Source organism: Paramisgurnus dabryanus, chromosome 13, assembly GCF_030506205.2.
Source record: "Paramisgurnus dabryanus chromosome 13, PD_genome_1.1, whole genome shotgun sequence".
NCBI classification, from domain to species: domain Eukaryota; kingdom Metazoa; phylum Chordata; class Actinopteri; order Cypriniformes; family Cobitidae; genus Paramisgurnus; species Paramisgurnus dabryanus.
In genome coordinates, this window is record NC_133349.1 from 5689434 (window position 1) to 5709661 (window position 20228).

The 20228-nt window shown below is 37.7% G+C and overlaps 1 protein-coding gene across 9 annotated transcripts in view; it reads right to left on the reverse strand.

Annotated features, from left to right (window-relative positions):
* The window catches only part of syngap1b (synaptic Ras GTPase activating protein 1b), a 165770-nt gene that overhangs the window by 4751 nt on the left and 140791 nt on the right, over nt 1–20228 (reverse strand). For 5 of the 9 annotated variants that reach the window (XM_065298816.1, XM_065298809.1, XM_065298808.1 and 2 more), the window contains one exon: nt 12403–12475. In XM_065298816.1, coding sequence (XP_065154888.1) covers nt 12403–12475 — 73 coding nt within the window. Of the gene's footprint in view, nt 1–5397; nt 5460–12402; nt 12476–14483; nt 19401–20228 lie in introns of those variants that run through there. The other 4 variants (XM_065298810.1, XM_065298812.2, XM_065298813.1 and 1 more) reach the window with 2 other exon arrangements.

A 20228-nucleotide genomic window follows, 5' to 3' on the forward strand; every position in this document is an offset into this window, starting at 1 on the left:
CTTCGTTGTCCAGGGCTGGAAATAGGGGGGGGGGGAACGCGGTGGGACGGAGTCTGGTGAGTGAATTTCAAGGGGGAGTTCCACCTCAAAATGGTAAGAATTTTTAAATGTGGAATTGAAAATGAATTATATTTATTCAACTTGACAACATTTAAAAATGTTATTGTATATATTGTATAACTTTTCTTTTGTAATGCATCATTTAGCTTGTCACATGACACTTCACAGACACAGTGTCACTGTATGACTGATGTATTGGTTTTTATTTCAGATTTTTCCCTCTTATTTAAAATATCCATTAACTAAATAACCAACTTTTCACACTAAAAAATTTTTCTTTAACCTGACGACAAATTTCTTGTTTTTTGTGACTTAAATACCTAAGAAAACATACTTCTACTGTAAAAAATTAAATGTTGGATCAACTTAAAAAATTACTTCAATTTGTAAGACCTAAAAAAGGATTCTTTTTTTTTAATCGGGCAAATCATGAAAATCTGATTTTTTTCATGTTTAAGTGCTATAATTGAATCCCCAGTGCTTCTATCAACCTAGAAAATGTGAAAAAGATAAACCCAGTAACTTAGTTAATTTGGCTCCCCTTGTGATGTCAGAAGGGGATAATACCGCCCCTTAATCTGCATTATACAACCACAGCACTGTCATTTAGTGTAGAGAGCACATTTGCATGTTAAAGGACACACCCCAAAACGGCACATTTTTGCTCACACCTACAAAGTGGCAATTTTAACATGCTATAATAAATTATCTATATGGTATTTTGAGCTAAAACTTATACAAAAACATATACGTACTCTTGGGACACTAAAGTTTAATTTCACATCTTTAAAAATTCTTGTGAAATGTCTCTTTTAAATTATATGTTTAAGTAAAAATATATTTTAAATGAAAAATTTATGTTAAAAAAACTAACCTTTTCTAGGTGTTACAACTTTAATTATTTTTAAAGGGGCCATGGCACAAGACTTTTTTAAGATGTCAAATAAATTTTTGGTGTCCCCAGAGCACATATGTGAAGTTTTAACTCAAAATACCATATAAATAATTTATTATAACATGTTAAAATTGCCACTTTTGGGTGTGTCCTTTAAAATGCAAATGAGCTGATGAAATTCAAAAACTGATCACAATGATAATGGTTTGTTGCAATTAAAACTCAATTGTGCTTTTTTCTGCACTAAATTGCAGTGCTGTGCTTGGATAGTGCAGATTAACTCTTTCACCTTTCTCATTAAGAGAAAACACTTCCCCTCCAATGACGAGATTTTCCGTCTTTCCGCAATATCGCTATTATCCACCAGGTGCCGCCCTTCCGCAACTTTTTAAACCCGGAAGTATTGCCCTATGGCAAGCGGCTGCATGTCCGTGTCTGTTTTAAAGATCGCTCTAAATGGGATCTCTATGAAAAGTCCGTCACAAAAATGGAATTATCTCTGCTTTTTGCTCAAAATGTGGTGTTTTTGCAGAAACCTACCCATATTCAAAATCTGATTACAAAAGAACCACTAAAGGTAGGATGAAACGTTTTTTTTTTTTTTTTTTTTTGAAAGCAGAGGGTCTGTTATTTCATTTGGTATATTGTATGTTTATATATTTAAAAAAGGACATTTTCTGAAGGCATTAAACTTTGGTGAAAATCATGAAAAACGCTGGTTCTGGCTGACAACTTTTTAAAAAACGCTGGCGGTGAAAGAGTTAACGGGTGCTATTATTATAATAAGAGCTCCTTATGAAATCATAATGAGAGCCAAATTTCAACAACATATTTTTTCATGTGCTTGTAGAGAAGGTACTTGTTTGATCTTTTTCACATTTTCTAGGTCGATAGAAGCACTGGGGACCCAATCATAGCACTTAAACATGGAAAGGCAGATTTTCATGCCATTTTCATGCCCCTTTAAGTTGATCCAACTTTTCACTTTTTACAGGAAACTTTCTAGGACCCATCTAAAATGACCCCCCCCCTTCAAAACTACACTGTAAAAATCCTAATTGCACTTAATTTTTTTCTTACACAAGTCATTTCAACTTTCTTGACTAGTGAGGAGTTGGTATAAATAAAAAAAATTAATTATTATAGTTTTTATTATAGTTAAGTTTTTACAACTTTATTTTATGGCAACTTCTAAACTTCTGAAAACTTTAGAATTAATAATAAATTATTTATTCAAGTTATTTAAATGTAAACAAGGAATTTTTACAGTGTAGAATCCCCCCTAGTGAATTTCTGCCATTTCCAGCCCTGCTGAGGTCTATCAAAGAAGCATCATTTAGTTATTTTTTTTAATAACCAATACATGAACAGGAAAACTTGATTCCTCATGATATGGCCTCTTCACAATTATGTAATAATGTCTGTACTATAAAATAATTACTAAACATGCAAACATGCAACTTGTGTAACAATTGTGAGATGTGAGAATGAAATAAAATGTATGTAATATGTAGAATATGTACAAGCAGATCCTGACTGTTAATGATTTCTGCATGTGTACATCAAATGTGCATGACATGTTATATTAGACCCATGTTATATCAGTTTAACTGAGGGCTTCACTGTAAGCAACAAATCATCCTAAACAATGGTCCTATCATGAGCCACATTTTATTTGAAAGAGGAAACTTCTTGTGATTTGTAGAACTCCTATTTGCACTTTCAGTTGTTACATTCTGTTTTCATCTTATATTTGTATATTTCTATGTATCATGTTGATATACAATTTTGATATTTTATATCAAAATGTAAAAGCTCAAACAAAAATAACGTCAGACGCACTATTTAGAATGGCAGGTAGTTTTCACACTTTAATTGGTTGGCACAAACCCAAGTTCACGGAGACCTGAGTTCAATTCCCGTCTCAGAGGTCATTTGCCGATCCCACTCCCCTATCTCCAACCCTATACTTTTTTCTGTCAACTCTTCAATATCGTGTCCAAATAAATGCACAAAAGCCCATAAAACCTAACTTAAAAAAAGTCCATGGAGATGACCAATACTGCAGCCAGCCTCCTGAGGGTGACTGAAATGTTTTGTATTCACTTTTTAGGATGCATGTGGCACACCTGGCATGAGGGGTTGGCCAATGTAAAAAATATGAGAATAAAACTCACACCAACCAAGCAAGCCTGATTTAAACAGTCTCAGGTCCGTACCACCTCACCTCCAGTGTGAAAACACCTCTTTAGTCCATCACTGTCCCCTTTAGCTTACACTCTAAAAAAACAAACGGTGCTATATAGCACCAAAACAATTGCTTTGGATCGTAACGATAGAAGAACCATTTTAGTGCCATATAGCACCGGTGAAGAACCAGTGAAGCACCAGTGAAGCACCAGTGAAGCACCAGTGTAGAACCATATAGGGGCCATATAGCACCACATATGGTTCTACATAGCACTATATGGTTCTACACAGGTGCTTCACTGGTGCTTCACTGGTGCTTCACTGGTTCTTCACTGGTGCTATATGGCACTAAAAATGGTTCTTCTATCGTTACGATCCAAAGCAACTGTTTTGGTGCTATATAGCACCGTTTGTTTTTTAGAGTGTATTTGTCACGTGTGGCTGGACTCACATTCACAAATAGTGCAGACAACGTTTTTTCTTCCAGTCTTATCATCTAATCTTACCTGGAACCTCGGCTCATTTTATATCTAAATCATGCTCAGACTGTTTCTCATCGAGTGCGGTCTTTTTCAGTGATGTCTGCGTTGGGGCAGTAACGGAGGAACATTTGAATTAAACAACCTTTAAAGCTTTGAGAAGTTCTACAAAACAACATAACCAACATTTTTACTTAAGCCATTACCATATTTAACATACTCACCTGTTGTTTTGAAATCTGAATGGGATACGTTTACCATACTACACTCAACGTTTTAAACACCAAAGGATTTGCTTTGGTTCCAGACTGTTACATTAGCAAAGCGGCTAACGTAATTCAGTCTGACTCAGCTCGGTGTGATTTCGTTTCTCTTCTCAATCAGAACCTAGTGATCATGAATATGAAATTAATGTTTGGAAATTGAGGTTTTGAATCGTCTGCAACACTAAACATAAAGACAGGTGATGACGACAACAGGATTAAAGGGTGCATCTCTGTCAGAACTGAATTTTAAGTCGTGTTAGCACTCGTGTGAGCGCCATGTTTGATTGGAACCATTGTTTAAATCTGATCAGACTGATTTGGCCTGCCGGTAATTACACTTTTAAAAATAAAGGTGCTTTATGATGCCATAGAAGTACCATTTTTGTCTGAATGGCTCTTTGAGGAACCATAAATGGTTTTTCGATGGCGTTGCTGTGAGGAACCGTATAAGCAACTTTATTTTTAAGAAAGTAGGTTATAGAAATGGCCAATGGATGCCCAGTGATTCAAAGCTTTTAAATATTCAGGGTTCTTCCAGGTCAATCTGACCCCAAAATCTCATCTGGAGTGACACCTTACACTTGGGTGGACAGCTTTTTCATGATTGTAGATCCTCATTTACAAACACTAAGCGACATCAAACATACTTTCATCTTTAATATGTTTTAAAATTACGTTAACTGTTTTCATGTACCCCCCAAAAGAACAATGTAACAAATTATTAACACAATCATAAACACCAATTTCTTAGGCAACACAACAGCAGCACTGCTACACAACACTCAGTATGCCTACACAAATACTTGAAAAATCACTAGAAGCGCAACAGAAGCACAGACGCACACGTATAATCTTCCACACACACTCTCAGGTTCTCATGCACGCTGATAAACGACCCCTGACCCCTGTCAGAGCACCACAGATAAAGATACGGAGATTTCCCAGAATTCTCATCATCTGTTTGGGAGTGTGATGGTTGGGTGGATGATGCAGGTAGATGGATGTGGTGATACTGTAAGCAATCTTGCACTGAGTCACATGGCCTGTGTTTGAGGATGACTCTATGTTTGAAATGTGTTCGGCTATAATTATATAATTTTAATGTGAGTTGGAACCTCCTGCCAAACATCCCCAGAGACGTGCATTTATTTAAAACGGGACATGGAGGCAATTAGTTTTATTTTTTATATATATTTTTTTGATTATTTTAGATAATACAATGCTAATAAATCCCACCAGCTAAGTTTTAAATAGGATTTTCCGAATAAATAAGCTTTCTATTGATGTATGGTAGGATAGGACAATATTTAAACTCAAAACTTTTCACGTTTTAGGTGAGTCTTTTTCAACCCAACAGTCCTGACAAACTTCCCCCATCTAGATTAATTTATACTTAATGACCTATAGGCAGGTGGACATGACTTAGTGCAGTGCGTGTGGACAAATCTAGTGTACATACAGTGGATGTGGAGGGAGACAGGAGTGGATGGGTCAGTTGAGTCATTACCTGTGCATTCGAAGCGGAGCGGGTGCAAGGCGGGGCTGCACTAGGATGGACTGCCGCCTCCCCTAGGAGAAATCACCGTATCTCATCAACACAGGAGAAGAGAGGAGCAGAAAGGAGGAGACAGGAGAAAAGAAGACCGGAGAGAAGATACAAAGAGAGGAGCAGAAGGAAAAAGTAATAGTGGAGAGGACTGGAAAGATGTGAAGAAGAGAAGAGAGCAGCAGAGAGGAGAAGAAAGGAGCAGGGAGCAGAAAGGTGAAGTGGAGAGGACCAGAAAGCAGCAGAGAGGAGAAGACACAAAGTGAGAGAAGAAATTAGCAGAGAGGAGCAGAGAAGAGAATAGTGGAGAAAAGAGAGGAGGGGAAAGGACTGGAAAGGTGTGGAGAGGAGAAGAGAAAAGCAGAGAGAAGAAGAGAGGAGCAGAGAACAGAAAAGTATGGTGGAGAAGACCAGAAAGAAACAGAGATGAGAGGACAGAAATGGAAAGGAGAAGAATAAAGCATGCAGGAGAAGAATGGAGTGGAGAGGAGAAGAGAAGAGAGGAGCGGAGAAGAGTGGAGAGAAGAGAAGAGGGGAGGAGGGAACAGAAAACAGAGGAGCGAAGAGGAGAAGAGAGGAGCGAAGAGGAGAAGAAAGGAGTGGAGAAGAGAAGAAAGGAACAGAGAGAAGAAGAGAGGAGCAGAGAGAAGAGTGGAGGAGAGAAAAGTGAAGAGAAGTGAGGAGGGGAGAGGAGAAGAAAGGAGCGGAAAGATGAAGAGAACAGCAGAAAGAGAAAAAGAGGAGCAGAGAAGAGAATAGAATAGTGGAAAGAGTGGAGGGGAGAGGAGAAAAAAGCAGCTGAGAGGAGAAGAAAGGAGCAAAGAGAAGAAGAGAGGAGCAGAGGAGAGAATAGTAGAGAGAAGAGAAGAGGGGAGAGGTAAGGAGCAGAGAGAAGAAGAAAGGAGCAGAGAGAAAAAGAGAGGAGCAGATGAGAGAATAGTGGAGAGAAGAGTCGAGGAGAGACTAGTTGAAAGAAGAGCGGAGAGAAGAAGAGAGGAGCGGAGGAGAGAATAGTGGAGAGAAGAGAGGAGCGTGGAGGAGAAGAAAGGAGCTGAGAGGAGATGAAAGAAGCAGAGAGATGGAGAGAGGAGGAGAGGAGAGAAGTAAGGAGCAGAGAGAAGAAGAGAGGAGCGGGGGAGAGAATAGTGGAGAGAAGAGAGGAGCGTGGAGGAGAAGAAAGGAGCTGAGAGGAGATGAAAGAAGCAGAGAGATGGAGAGAGGAGGAGAGGAGAGAAGTAAGGAGCAGAGAGAAGAAGAGAGGAGCGGGGGAGAGAATAGTGGAGAGAAGAGAGGAGCGTGGAGGAGAAGAAAGGAGCTGAGAGGAGATGAAAGAAGCAGAGAGATGGAGAGAGGAGGAGAGGAGAGAAGTAAGGAGCAGAGAGAAGAAGAGAGGAGCGGGGGAGAGAATAGTGGAGAGAAGAGAGGAGGGAAGGAGAGAATAGTGGAGAGAAGAGAGGAGAAGTAAGGAGCAGAGAGAAGAATAGTGAAGATAAGAGACGAGCAGAGTAGAGAATAGTAAAGAGAAGAGAGGAGTGGAGGAGAGAATAGTGGAGAGAAGAGAGGAGGGGAGAAGTAAGGAGCAGAGAGAAGAAGAGAGGAGCGGAGGAGAGAATAGTGGAGAGAAGAGAGGAGCGTGGAGGAGAAGAAAGGAGCTGAGAGGAGATGAAAGAAGCAGAGAGATGGAGAGAGGAGGAGAGGAGAGAAGTAAGGAGCAGAGAGAAGAAGAGAGGAGCGGGGGAGAGAATAGTGGAGAGAAGAGAGGAGGGAAGGAGAGAATAGTGGAGAGAAGAGAGGAGAAGTAAGGAGCAGAGAGAAGAATAGTGAAGATAAGAGACGAGCAGAGTAGAGAATAGTAAAGAGAAGAGAGGAGTGGAGGAGAGAATAGTGGAGAGAAGAGAGGAGGGGAGAAGTAAGGAGCAGAGAGAAGAAGAAAGGAGCGGAGGAGAGAATAGTGGAGAGAAGGGAGGAGGGGAGAGGAGAAGAAAGGAGATGAAAGGAGAAGAAAGAAGCAGAGAGATGGATAGAGAAGTGAAAGAGAGATTGGTGAGGAGCAGAGAGAAGAAAAGAGGAGCGGAGAGAAGAAGAGAAGAGCGGAGGAAAGAATAGTGAAGAGAAGAGAGGAGGGGAGAGATGAAGAAAGGAGTAATGGAAGAAGAGAGGAGCAGAGGAGAGAATATTGGAGAGAAGAGGGGAGAGGAGAGGTAAAGAGCGGAGAGAAGAAGAGAGGAGGGTAGAAGAGAAGCGAGAAACAGAGAATAGAGAATCAGAGAAGAGAGGAGCAGGGAGCGGAGAGGAGAATAAAGGAGCGGAGAGAAGAAGAGAGGAGAGGAGAAGAGAGGAGAAGAAGAAAGGAGTGGAGAGGAGAAGAACGGAGAGGAAAGAAGAAATGAGGAGCAGAGAGAAGAGAAGAAGAGAGGAGCTGAGGAGAGAACAGTGGAGAGAAGAGAGGAGGGGAGAAGTAAGGAGTGGAGAGGAGGGAAGTAGCAGAGAGGAGTAGACAGAAGTGGAGAGAAGAAAAATGGAGCGCACAGGAGAAAAAATGAGTGAAAAGGAGATAAGAAGAGATGAGCAGAGAGGAGAAGAGTGGAGCAGTAAAGAGAAGAAAGAAGTGGAGAGGAATAGAGAGGACTTAGAGGAGAAGAAAGGTTTAGAGAGGAGCAGAGAGGAGAGCAAAGGTTTGTGTGTATGTGAAAGTGTAGGTCTGTGGCTCTGTGCACCACTCCCAGCAGGCGGCATGGGGTTGTGTCCATGAGACAAGATCAGCATGCATGCGCACGCGCACGCACACGCACATAAAATACACACACAAACATTCCCAGACAAACATTTAAAGGTACATACACAAAGAAAAAATCTCACCGTAAAAATAAATCATCAAAAGTGATCTAAAGTAGGTCTCAGCTCTCAGCACCAATATTGTTATTATGATTTTGCAGCCAACATGCAGCTATAAAATATTGCAATGACCAGCAGTAAGACTAATAAACATTCCTTTCTCTTCTCTATAACTTCAGAATTATTCTGCTCTTGCTTGAAATGATAATTATTTGTGTTACTGACATGCGGCTGGCTTTATGCATCTAACATGTAGAAAACTGCACACAGCGCATGAACTTCTGCCAAGCACATGAGTATACAAACTAGATGAAAGAACAGAGACATTATAAAAAACTATGGGACAAGTCAAAACCAGAGTGCTTCACAAACACAAACTTCTCTTCCACAAATGATCAGAAAGGTTCAATTCAGCATTATTATTAAATATTAAAGGGATAGTTCGGCCAAAAATGATATTAAACCCATGATTTACTCACCCCCAAGCTGTCCGAGTTGCATATGTCCATCGTTTTTCAGACAAACACATTTTCGGATATTTTAGAAAATGTTTTAGATCTTTCAGTTGATTAAATGTAATGTTACGGGGTCCACGACCTTCAAGTCCAAAAAAAGTGCGTCCATCCTTCACAAAATAAATCCAAACGGCGTAACATTACATTTAATCAACTGAAAGATCTAAAACATTTTCCAAAATATCCGAAAATGTGTTTGTCTGAAAAACGATGGACATATGCAACTCGGACAGCTTGGGGGTGAGTAAATCATGGGTTTAATATCATTTTTGGCCGAACTATCCCTTTAAAATAAAGCTGTACATTACTGTAACGCACAGTGTCCTGTAGTTATTGCTTTATTTTCTTAGAAATTTGATTTCAAGATAGCAATGGATTGGAAACTCCAGGTGTGCTGATGTGGCGTTTACAAACGTCATGACCATATAAAATATATATTTTTTAAATCAATATTTGAGGAGTTTGGTTCCAAAACGCGATAAACACCATAAAAAAAGTTATCACCAAAATCAGTATTGTATCTGGTCAGTATTAAAAAGTTAATTTTATGCAAAATCCGATATCCACCATGTTATTATGTCATCTTTCTCCCTTTTTTCCCAAAATACGATGAATGCCAGTCCTCCTTATCCGCAGAACGCAATAAATCCGCTTAACCAATCACAGCGCACCATTCCACACATTGTAAACATTAATGGTGGAGCGTTGAATACACACGCAATCCTAGTTTTCCTCATCTACTTTGTACTTCGTGATCAACAAACAAATAAAATCAAAATAATAATTTTGATGGCTTTGACAAACCTGTGGTGGTTTTTTGTGGCGGAGAAGAAACGTAAGCCATCAAAATTGAAAAATTTACGTGAGAGGCACTCGAAAAATGCCGGCTGTTGCTTGTTCTCCCGACAGCATCAAGCTTCTGTCATGCTAACACATTGACCCCAGGGGATCTTATGAAAAACTTTCCATTTTGTTACTCGAAGTTAACAAAAATCTATCAGGACCAAAACATTTTACAGCTGATCGCTGTCAAAAAAGTTCAGCGACGACATCCCATGTATAACAGCATCAACGACAGTGTTTATTTTTTAATCAGTGTATATCACTAGTCAACTAAATGAATATAACATGGCAAAGATGAATGCACATTTATATATTGATTCAATTGATTTATAGCATTTAAAAAAAACTTTAACCATGGATTTATTGCATTTTGCGGAAAAAATAATCAGTTTTTATAATAAATCTTTAAAAATAAAATTATGGATTTTAATTTTTAATGTTATTATAACCTAAAGATGCTATGTGAAAGTTTGTAACAGAAAATAGTGGTTTTCATCTTGTCACTTTCTTGGTATAGAAAACGCGTTTTTACCCAAATTAGTCAAAATGGATTTCTTGCGTTTTGGAACCAAACTCTTCATTTAATGTTAACATCTTATGAGGTAAGGTCGATTCCTAATCACTCTGTCGGGGCTTATTTCTGCAATAACATCCGGCTGCCTATTATCCCTTACATGTATGAGGTTCTGTCCACCAGGCCACTTTTATATTCCTAAGCTAAAATCTGCCTTTTAACTCACTCTTACCTGTTGTAAGATATCTAACTTTGATTTGAGATCTGACTAGATTATTGGTTGCATGTATGCACAAACATGTTACTGGCCTCTATGAGATTTGAGAATTTGGTGTTTGTTGTAACATACAGCGATGCACCATTCAGCCTTATGCTTTTAAGAAATAAAGCATTAAAACAAAGCAAACAATGGCATGTGGCAAGGAAACATGGAGCCATTCTGTTGGAGATACTTAAGTTTCATAAGCTTAAGTACGTTTTTCTCCACCAGAAGTTGCTCATTTCCATCTCTTCAGTCAGATTTCCAAAAAAAAAATTCTAGAGTTTTAAACAGCTATGAATTGAAATAATATACAAGTATATTCTACTATTTTAGATTTTTCTCTTGCATACGCCATATTCAGTCCGTCGCCATGTTAACTCCAATCCGAGGCTGTGAGGAATGGACGTGCAAGAACGTGCGCTTGATAAGGTACTTTGTCCTGTGGAGATTTGTAAAACAGCATCCCAGTACAAAACAATGGGCCCTACCTTGCACCCAGCGCAATTGACTTTGTCAGTGATGCATGTATCATTGGTATTTTGCACCGGCGCACAGCGGGTTTTTCCCTCCACAGACGCACGCCGGCAAACTAGGGAATGAACTTGCGCTCCCTGGGCGGTTCAGCGCAAAAAAAGGAGGCGTGTTGCGGCGCAAACCATCCCTGATGCTATTTTGCAGTTTCAAAAAACATTTGCACCACTGACCAGAAAAAACTAGTCTAAAGTCAGTGGCGCGTTGCGCGTTGTTCATTATGCTATTTTAAGGGCGCATGCTTGACCATAATGTATAGCGTGCACAACGCGCACACACTTTGCCTATCTAATCTACACAGATGCAACAGTTATTTTTGCAAATCATAAATTGTTACACTAAAAAATATTAACACATGAGATAAGGGAAATCATTGTGTTGAGCATTGTGGTGATAGTTTTTATTTATTGTGTGGCTGCATTAAAAAATTCTCATGCAAATAACGATTAAAATATTTTCATAAGTTTGTTGTGTGGCTGTATTACGTTTATTTTATGTAAATAATAATTAAAATGTTTTCATAAGAAACCATAATGTATGTGAACTTAATTTGTAAGTGTACTTTGGGGTTAGACTGCTTGCATTTCTTGGCTTTCAGCGGTGAGGGTGGACGCAGCGATGTCCTCTGCTGGCGTCAGGTCCTGTGTAGAGGCAGATCCACCTCCCGTTACACGGCGTGCCTACGCTGATTTGGGCGGGATTCTCCCATCCCCATACAAAACAACTTCTCTGTCTTTGACTGCTCTTACAAGAACGTCGGTCTCCTCGGCTGTGAACCGCTCCTGGCGTGCGCCTGGTAAATCCATCATAATAATAGCAACCCGCCATGGAACTTGCGCCCTTGCGTTTAAAGGGAATGTTGGATAGCGTTCTGATTGGTTTATTTGACGTTACGCCCAAACCACACCTATGAATAATGAACCTACTTCAGACCAACCCCTTATTGATTTGAAAATAGCAACAGCGCCCAAGTTCCGCCCACAAAGTCACTTTCGCTTTGCGCTTCGCACTTGCGTTTCAGATCGTTAAAATAGGGCCCAATAGGTTTAAAGTGCATGCTCTGGCTGTCCATCCCTCACAGCCATGTTTTGGAATCAACATGGCGGCAGACTGAAAAAGGCGTGTGGGCAAAAAGACCCTGGCCAAGAGATTTAGACAAAAGTTCAGCAAGGTCTTCTTATACCTAGATTTGACAGATTTATCTGAGATTCATCAATTTTATGAGCATTTAACCTCGAGCTATTGTTTCTCTAGTGGAGAAAAATGTCCAGCATTGGTCCCTCCAAATAATAATAATTATAAAAATAATAATAAAATCTGAGTGCTGTTCTACAAAAAATTACAATCAATTTTTTAAAACATACAGACAAGCAAAGCAAAACCAACCAATACGTTCACAGACAGACAAACGATAGACACAACTGGTCATAGTAAAGGAGATATTCAGAGGAAATGACAACACAGACCTGGTCTGGAAAAATCCTGGGTTTGTGCTCAGGTACCACCCCTACTCTCAACTCATCTTCCACAGCCATGAGCCTTCATAGAGACAAAAGCGACAAAACAAAGAGAAAATATTAGTTAGACACACAGTCTTCATAATTTCAAAAACCTCACAGTAGTTTTTTCACGTTTTTGTCTAATCATGGAAGCGTATCACAGTATGGTCACATAAATGACAGTATTCCAACATCCCAAGGGAATACGTGAGCTAATAAATGAAAATGGGCCATATTGAAAAGCTTGTAATGATGTTTGACGTCGGCCGCTGTGACTGGCAGCTTATTTCCCAATTACACGCTATTGAAGCGGCTGCCAGCCCGCATCAAAGTGATGCTTTACTTGAACACACGATAAAAAGGATGTTTCTTATCTCTATGTGAAATTGTCCCCACCTTTTGGATATCAAATCAGATATGATGTTTTATACTACGACACAAGCAGTTGCCGTTGAAGCAAATTAATGGGTCTTATACTGGCGCAGCCCTTTTTGAATGGGGGGTGAAAGGTGATGTACAACATTAAATTAATATAAAAAAAATTTGGTCTAGAAGCCTAAGCGTTAATCTATTTTTAAAGTCTCTGGAGGTAAAACTAATAAATAAATAAATAAAAAGTTATAAGAGTTTACATATTATATTATAATAAATTAAAATAATGGACACTTTAAAGTTTTTTACAGAAGTCTCTAAAGGTTGAAAATAATAAAAAAATTTAATAACAGTTTACATTTATTGTAATAACTTAAAATAATGCAATAAAGTATATATTTTATACATAACATTATCACAATTTGTTTTATTTGTGTTACACTTTTAGTGGTTTTACCAACAACGGCCACTAGGTGTCAACGTTTGCTGCATGCTCTTGTCACAAATGACTAAATTACTGTCATTACTGCATTATTATTACTGCTAAAAGGTTTTGAAATATGACAACTACATTCTTACACCTTTCCAATCATACAAAGGTTGTCATGATAGATTTAAAATAAACTCATGTACCCAGCTCACGGGACAGCGCCAGTTAATGGGTTTTAATATGGTATTGCATCAATATATTCTATTGTTTGGCTTTATGTTTATTTTTGTTTATTGGCAACATGACTGTAGACATAAGCAAGGACATGGCATGTACATAAAACACATATAGTAGCATGTGGGAATCACGCAATGAGGACAAATGATATTGTCTGGTTTCAATATGAAATATTTTATTTATAAATGAAACACACAGGACCTGCTGGTTATGAAAGTGCATTGAAATGAGACGTTAACACTTTTGACATATTACAGTATAAAAAAAATGAATCTTCAGTTTATGTAAATAATGAATTGCACAGTTCAGGTTTAAAACAATATGATCAGATATTTTATTCCATTGAAACGGTACATGTTGATTGTACAAAGTTAAAATTCAGAAGTAAAAACAAAAACGAACAGAGATCAATTTACGATGTTTGACACTGAGACTTTAAAAATGGAGAAGCAAACCATTTAATTGCAGGTAAGGTAAAACAGTGACAACATTGTGATAGTTTATTAAGAAAGGTGATGAGGTGAGACAGTCAGGGGAGAAGATATAGAGAAAATTAAACTTTCATTAATGGCTACAGTAAACAACATATTTATTGCACAGTTTTGCTACAAGAGTTAAATATATATATAATCTGATATACATACAGTATGAATATATAATCTATATATGCTTTATATTCCTAGATAAATATCTTTAAAACAAGGTGTGAATTTATAGGGAAGCAAAATATTTTTTGACAAGATCAAATGCTCATACAGCAACATCACAAACATTTTCAGCATTTCGTGCAAACATCGCTTATTCTTTAAATCATAATTACACTTGAAATGAGATATCTAAGATTCATTTTCAAACCTTAATTATTTAATGCAATGATCTATAATTCATATTACTATGTTTATTTCACAAGGAGCACCATAAGATATTATAGTAGGTAGTCATAACGTGCCTTATCAACTCATGTTTAATGTTTTATACTGTACATTGTACTGTACACAAATACCAAAACATTTTTAAAATAACATTTGTATTAATATATGGTTATATGTCACAAATACATAAATATTTTTGATAAAGTAAATGAAGACTAATTTGTATCATTAAGGTCATCTTGATGTTTACATTTTGATTTATTAACAAATCTCATTAATTTAATCAGTGATTTACGTTACATTCACATTTAGTAATGAAAATACAATTTAATTCAAAATAATCCTGCCAGCACACAATGATTTTTGTAAAAATGAAATAAACTAATGCTAAAAATTAGCCTGCTATACTTATTTTGCATTACAATATTGAGAACTGGGGTGAACATTGCATTTAATTATCATTAAAATAACGTCACACCTCAACCAGGTTTCATTGCCTTCATGCAAAATGGCATTTCTTTATCCTTTTTTTTTGGGGGGGGGGGGGTTACCTTTAATATGTTCTTGATAGGCTTTGTAAAGATTTTCAAGCTGTCACTGGGGCAGTACCCTTTAAAAAGGCCCCAATATGTAACATTTAGGTACAGATATGTATACATTTGGTACCATACTGTATGTACCTTTGAGGTATAATAATACGTTTATTTCTGACAATGTATAAGGATGCATATGGGTGAACCCTTAAATGTCTTATTTTATTGCATGTTTCACATTAAATGCAACTGATTTTCCAGCAATGTGCACTTAAAATCTATGGATGTGACAATGGGTGGGATGAGATCGCTGTTTTTGTTGTTGCACACAGAGATATGATGAAACATGAAGACCAGAAATATGATCTACTTTAAAGTGCAAGACACTTTCACCACACATGTTATAGGACACAGTGAAAGATGCATAGCAAAAAACAGTGCAGGTACACAAGCTCTGGAAAACATAATACCATCCTTCCAAAATCAGCTGATCTGCTATGTTAAGATGTGCTGCTACGATTTATTTTGGCTTTTTGGAAAAGAAAGCCCTGGCAGTGTCTTTCAAGACAAACAGGTAAAGGCTGCGAAAGGCTTGTTTCGGAAGAACATAATTAAAGGGATAGTTCACCCAAAAATGTTTACTCACTCTCATGTTGTTACAAACCTGTATAAATGTCTTTGTTCTGATGAACACAAAGGAAGATATTTTGAAGAATGTTTGTAAACAAACCGATCAGAAGCCCCATTTACTTCCATTGTATACTTTTATCCTACTATGGAAGTCAATGGGGCCGGTTTATAATAACAGAATTTTCAATTTTGTGCGAACTATCCCTTTAATGCAACACTGATATTTGCTTCTTAAAATAGAAAAAGTCTGTCATTATCCAGCATATTTGCCCTCATGTCATGTGCATAAGAAAGTTGAAGCAGTACAAGTATCGTGCTTCCATACAAAGTAATAATGCAATGATATTATTTCATTTGGGAAAAGACATTGCATATCATTATGATTATTATTTGTAGAAAAAACTTTAAGAGCAAGTAAATAATGACAGCAATTTCTGTTGGAAAAACTATTGCATTGTGGTAAAAGACATGCAAAGTAGGGATGCTCCGATTGATCGGCCGCAGATCGGTATCGGTCGATCATAGCATTAAATGACTCGATCTGTAAATCGCTAAATATGCCGATATCATGAACCAATCTTTCTATTACTTTTGTCCTCATAGGCAAGGTTTTTGAACCGGTTCACGGAACGAAAACAAAAACCAGAAACTTTTCATGTTTTGCAAGGAACAGAAACGAAACCAGAAACTTTCAAAAAAATATATGTTCCGGAACAGAATTGTTTATTTAAAATAATGGTAACCGGTTAATACTGTAATTTTTTTCGTTCTTTAACAATATTTCTGTGCAATATGATTCTGTGAAGTTCACTTCCAATCATTGTTGACTCATCAGAGAAATGAGAAGCTTGCCAGCAGCATGTAGCCTACTCAAGCCCATGTGTCTAATGGTCCATCATAAGAGGGAAATATTGTAGGCTACCAAGTATCTAAAGATGTTAGTTTAATACTAATAAGTGGTACTAATTCAATTCGTACAGATCACGACCCACGGTTCGGCTCCCATGCGATTTGCAGATTAATACGCAAATTTAAATAGGGTGAAAGTTGATCATTTGCACATGTTTCAAAGGCTTGCAAATATTAACAATTTAACACCAAAAAGATGCTATAGTGAGCAATTATCTGTATGCACAGACGTTCACGCAGTTGAATATGTCCGGTCCAACTCCAGTCAAACGTGATTATCCCTATGCCCTTTAAAGGCGCTCTAAGCGAATAATGTGCGACGTCACTTCCTGTTGATGTTTGAACTGTTTTCAAACAGACAGAGCGTAGCTAACTCCTCCCCCTCCCTTCCGTGCTTTCATGAACGCGCCCAACCCCCACCCCCAAATCCTTCTTGTCGTTTATTGGCTGGAATTCTTTGTTTAGTTTTGTGATGCTAGGTTTGGCCATTTGTTGATATTGCCGTTTGTGAAGCCTGGGCTGTCTACAGAGATCGCGTTTTTTTACAGTTTGATCAGCGGACAGGCAGCAAGCAGATAGTGAGGAGATGTTTCCGGTATGTAACAAAAAATGTTTTATGGTCTAAAACGCTTCAATTCGCTTAGAGCACCTTTAAATATCAGAACTCTTGATGTATAAACTTGAGAGAGAGTTGCGCTATACTGTGTCTCATACTGTACTCCATTAAAATACATTTGTCGAATAAAGCACTGAAAAACATCATTTTCACTGTGTGGAGTGTTTATGCTGCATCTTCTTCCCAAAGCGCTGTTTGGAATTCGTCCTCAGTCTGTGTGTGTGTGCGTGTTTAAGTGCACTCAAAAGTGCATACACGGAGAGACGCATTTTAAAAAGCAAGCGAACAATCTTTCTGTTCTTGACAGGACACATACAAACAAAATGATCTTGAGATAACACAGTATTCTTTTTCTAATAAGAACTTTTGTTTAAGTTGTTTGCCAATAAACGACATGGCAGAAATGGTCCTTGTCTTAATTCATGTATAATGCTGAAATAAATGTAGGCATGTCAGAATAACAGTTATGCCGCTTACATAATGTAGCCTTTTTTAATGTTTGATGACAAGATAGAGACTTAAGGAAAGATATGTAGACTAATCATTTAAGTTTAATATCCTTGTTGAAAAGGCTCTGTAAGTTAATTCTTATTGGTGTGTTGTAACTGATTGACAGTCGTTACTTAGTCCCGCCCCCAGAGTTGACGCAACTAGTTATGTTTCGCTTGAAAGCTGTAGAGGGCTCGCGTGTATTCAAGCCATAGGAAAGTGTGCGTACATTTAAAAGTAAGTTTCATTTCCACATATATGTTACCGTATTTACTCTTAATTATATTGATACTGTTGTATTCATCTTTAACAATCCTAATGATCATACTTATTTGTATGTCCCACAGCTGACATAGAACGTTATTAACTGCTCCGGGAACTTTATTTTTTTGTTCTAACCGGTTCATGAACATCAATTTTAGGGTTGAAGCGAAAACCGGAAATGCTAAAATAAAAATATTGTTACTGTTCGGAACGAAACAATTGGAAAAAAATCTGGTTTAAAGCGCTGATCATAGGGCACCTAAATGCGTCCGCAATTGGAGACCATTTTTATTCGTTGTTCATGTACGACCTGCAAATCTGGATTTCTCTATCTGCTTTTACCGGTCCTAACATCCAGCACAATGCGTCTTTACATCTCCATCAAACAGCGTATACAACATATATATCTATATGTTGCGGACATTGCATCTTCATGCCGAAAGTTTATTATTTGCATGCGTTTTTAAAGTTTTGCTAAAAACTTATATTTTCATCGCAGCTGCTCTTGTCCGGGTACACCCGTCACGCGCACACAGCCTGTCATTCAGCACGAGAACAAAGAAAAGATCTCTCTCACGTCTTAAAGCTCCATTATCCTAATTCATCTCTAGAGACTGTGATGTGTTTTATTTTCATTACTTGTAACAGATATTAAGCCTTTTCAAAGGAACTATATTCTCATTTCAGCGTAATAATCAAGGACTTTGCTGCCGTACAATGTACCATGCAATGATATTATGCAGCGCCTGAAAATAGTCCCCTTGGTAACTTTGAATAGAAAATCACAACTTTTAATTTTTTTCATCGGTCTTAGTACACGATGTAACTACAGAAGAGTCAAGTTTTAAATAGGAAAAATATTGAAACTCTTTGGGTTTTTTTTAGCGTGATGCTAATGGTCTAATCAGATTCAATGGATTGTGCTAAGCTATGCTAAAAGTGGTAGCGCCAGACCCAGAGATCAGCTGAATGGATTCCAAAACGGTAAAAATCAAATGTTTAACTCAAGGGAAGCTGGAAGTGTCCCTTTAAAACAATACTATAGGCTACCTAATTACTGCAAGTTATATAATAAAGGCAAAATCTGTGGTATTAGTCAGGACAGTTACAGTCATCAAAGATCTTACATATAAGCTTGAAGAATCAGTACCGGGCTTTGTTATCGGCCGTTCATGACGACAAGAAATCGGTACTCGGTATTGGCTGCAAAAATCCTGATCGGAGCATCCCTAATGCAAAGTGTGTAAACTATATAACTACTCATAAAGGAATTTATGAAGACTTTAATACTTGCAGGTGGTTTCCCGGACAGGGATTAGCTTAAGCCAGGATATGGCAGTGGAAGTTGTTTTCAGTTTGGACAGCTCTTACATTTATTTTAGTCTAGGACTAGTTTAATCCCTGTCCGAGAAACCGCACCTTTGTCAAGTTCTCTTTGAAGGCAACAAATCTATACGACAAACTATCGCCCATTTACAAACATTCATATGAAATACAGTTTGTGCTTATACACGATGATTTGATGATTTATATATTTTTTTATACGAGTAAAAACCCAGGTGTCCCTTCACGGCAACTGGACATCTGAATGTCTTCACTCCATGTCTTCATTCCTAAAATTGGATTGAAATAGCAACATACTCTGTGACACAAAATATGCTGTATGTGCTGCATTACAGGAAGTTACATCATCATTTTCTCCAACCAAATACTGGAAGATGGGTCTTGTAACACGACATTAAGACTAATCCTATTTAGGAAGCCAAAATAACATGACATCAAAATAACAAACCAACAAACAAACCAAAAACCCGAACAACAACAAGACAACACACACATGTTCATTTTATAATACTGAGATGTTCATGTGTAAATTACTGCGAAATAGAATAGGGGAAAGCAGGGCACAACCTAAGACTTTGAGATTAAAGGATTAGTCAATTTTCTTTAAAAAAATCCAGATAATTTACTCACCACCATGTCATCCAAAATGTTGATGTCTTTCTTTGTTCAGTCGAGAAGAAATTATGTTTTTTAGGGAAAACATTCCAGGATTTTTCTCATTTTAATGGACTTTAATGGACCCCAACACTTAACAGTTTAAATGCAGTTTAAATTTGCAGTTTCAAAGGACTCTAAACGATCCCAAACGAGGCATAAGGGTCTTATCTAGCGAAACGATCGTCATTTTTGGCAAGAAAAATAAAAAATATGCACTTTTAAACCACAACTTCTCGTCTTCCTCCGGTCCTTACGTAATACGTCATCAAGCCGAAATGTCATGGATGACGTATGCAAAACTACGCCCCAGTGTTTACAAGTGTGGAGAAAGAGGACCGTTTCGACGTTGTTGTATGTGTAATGATACTAATTAATGTCTTTGTGTCAGTTTATTGTTTAAAATGGTCTGCAATTGTGCGTTTCATATATGTAACACGTGA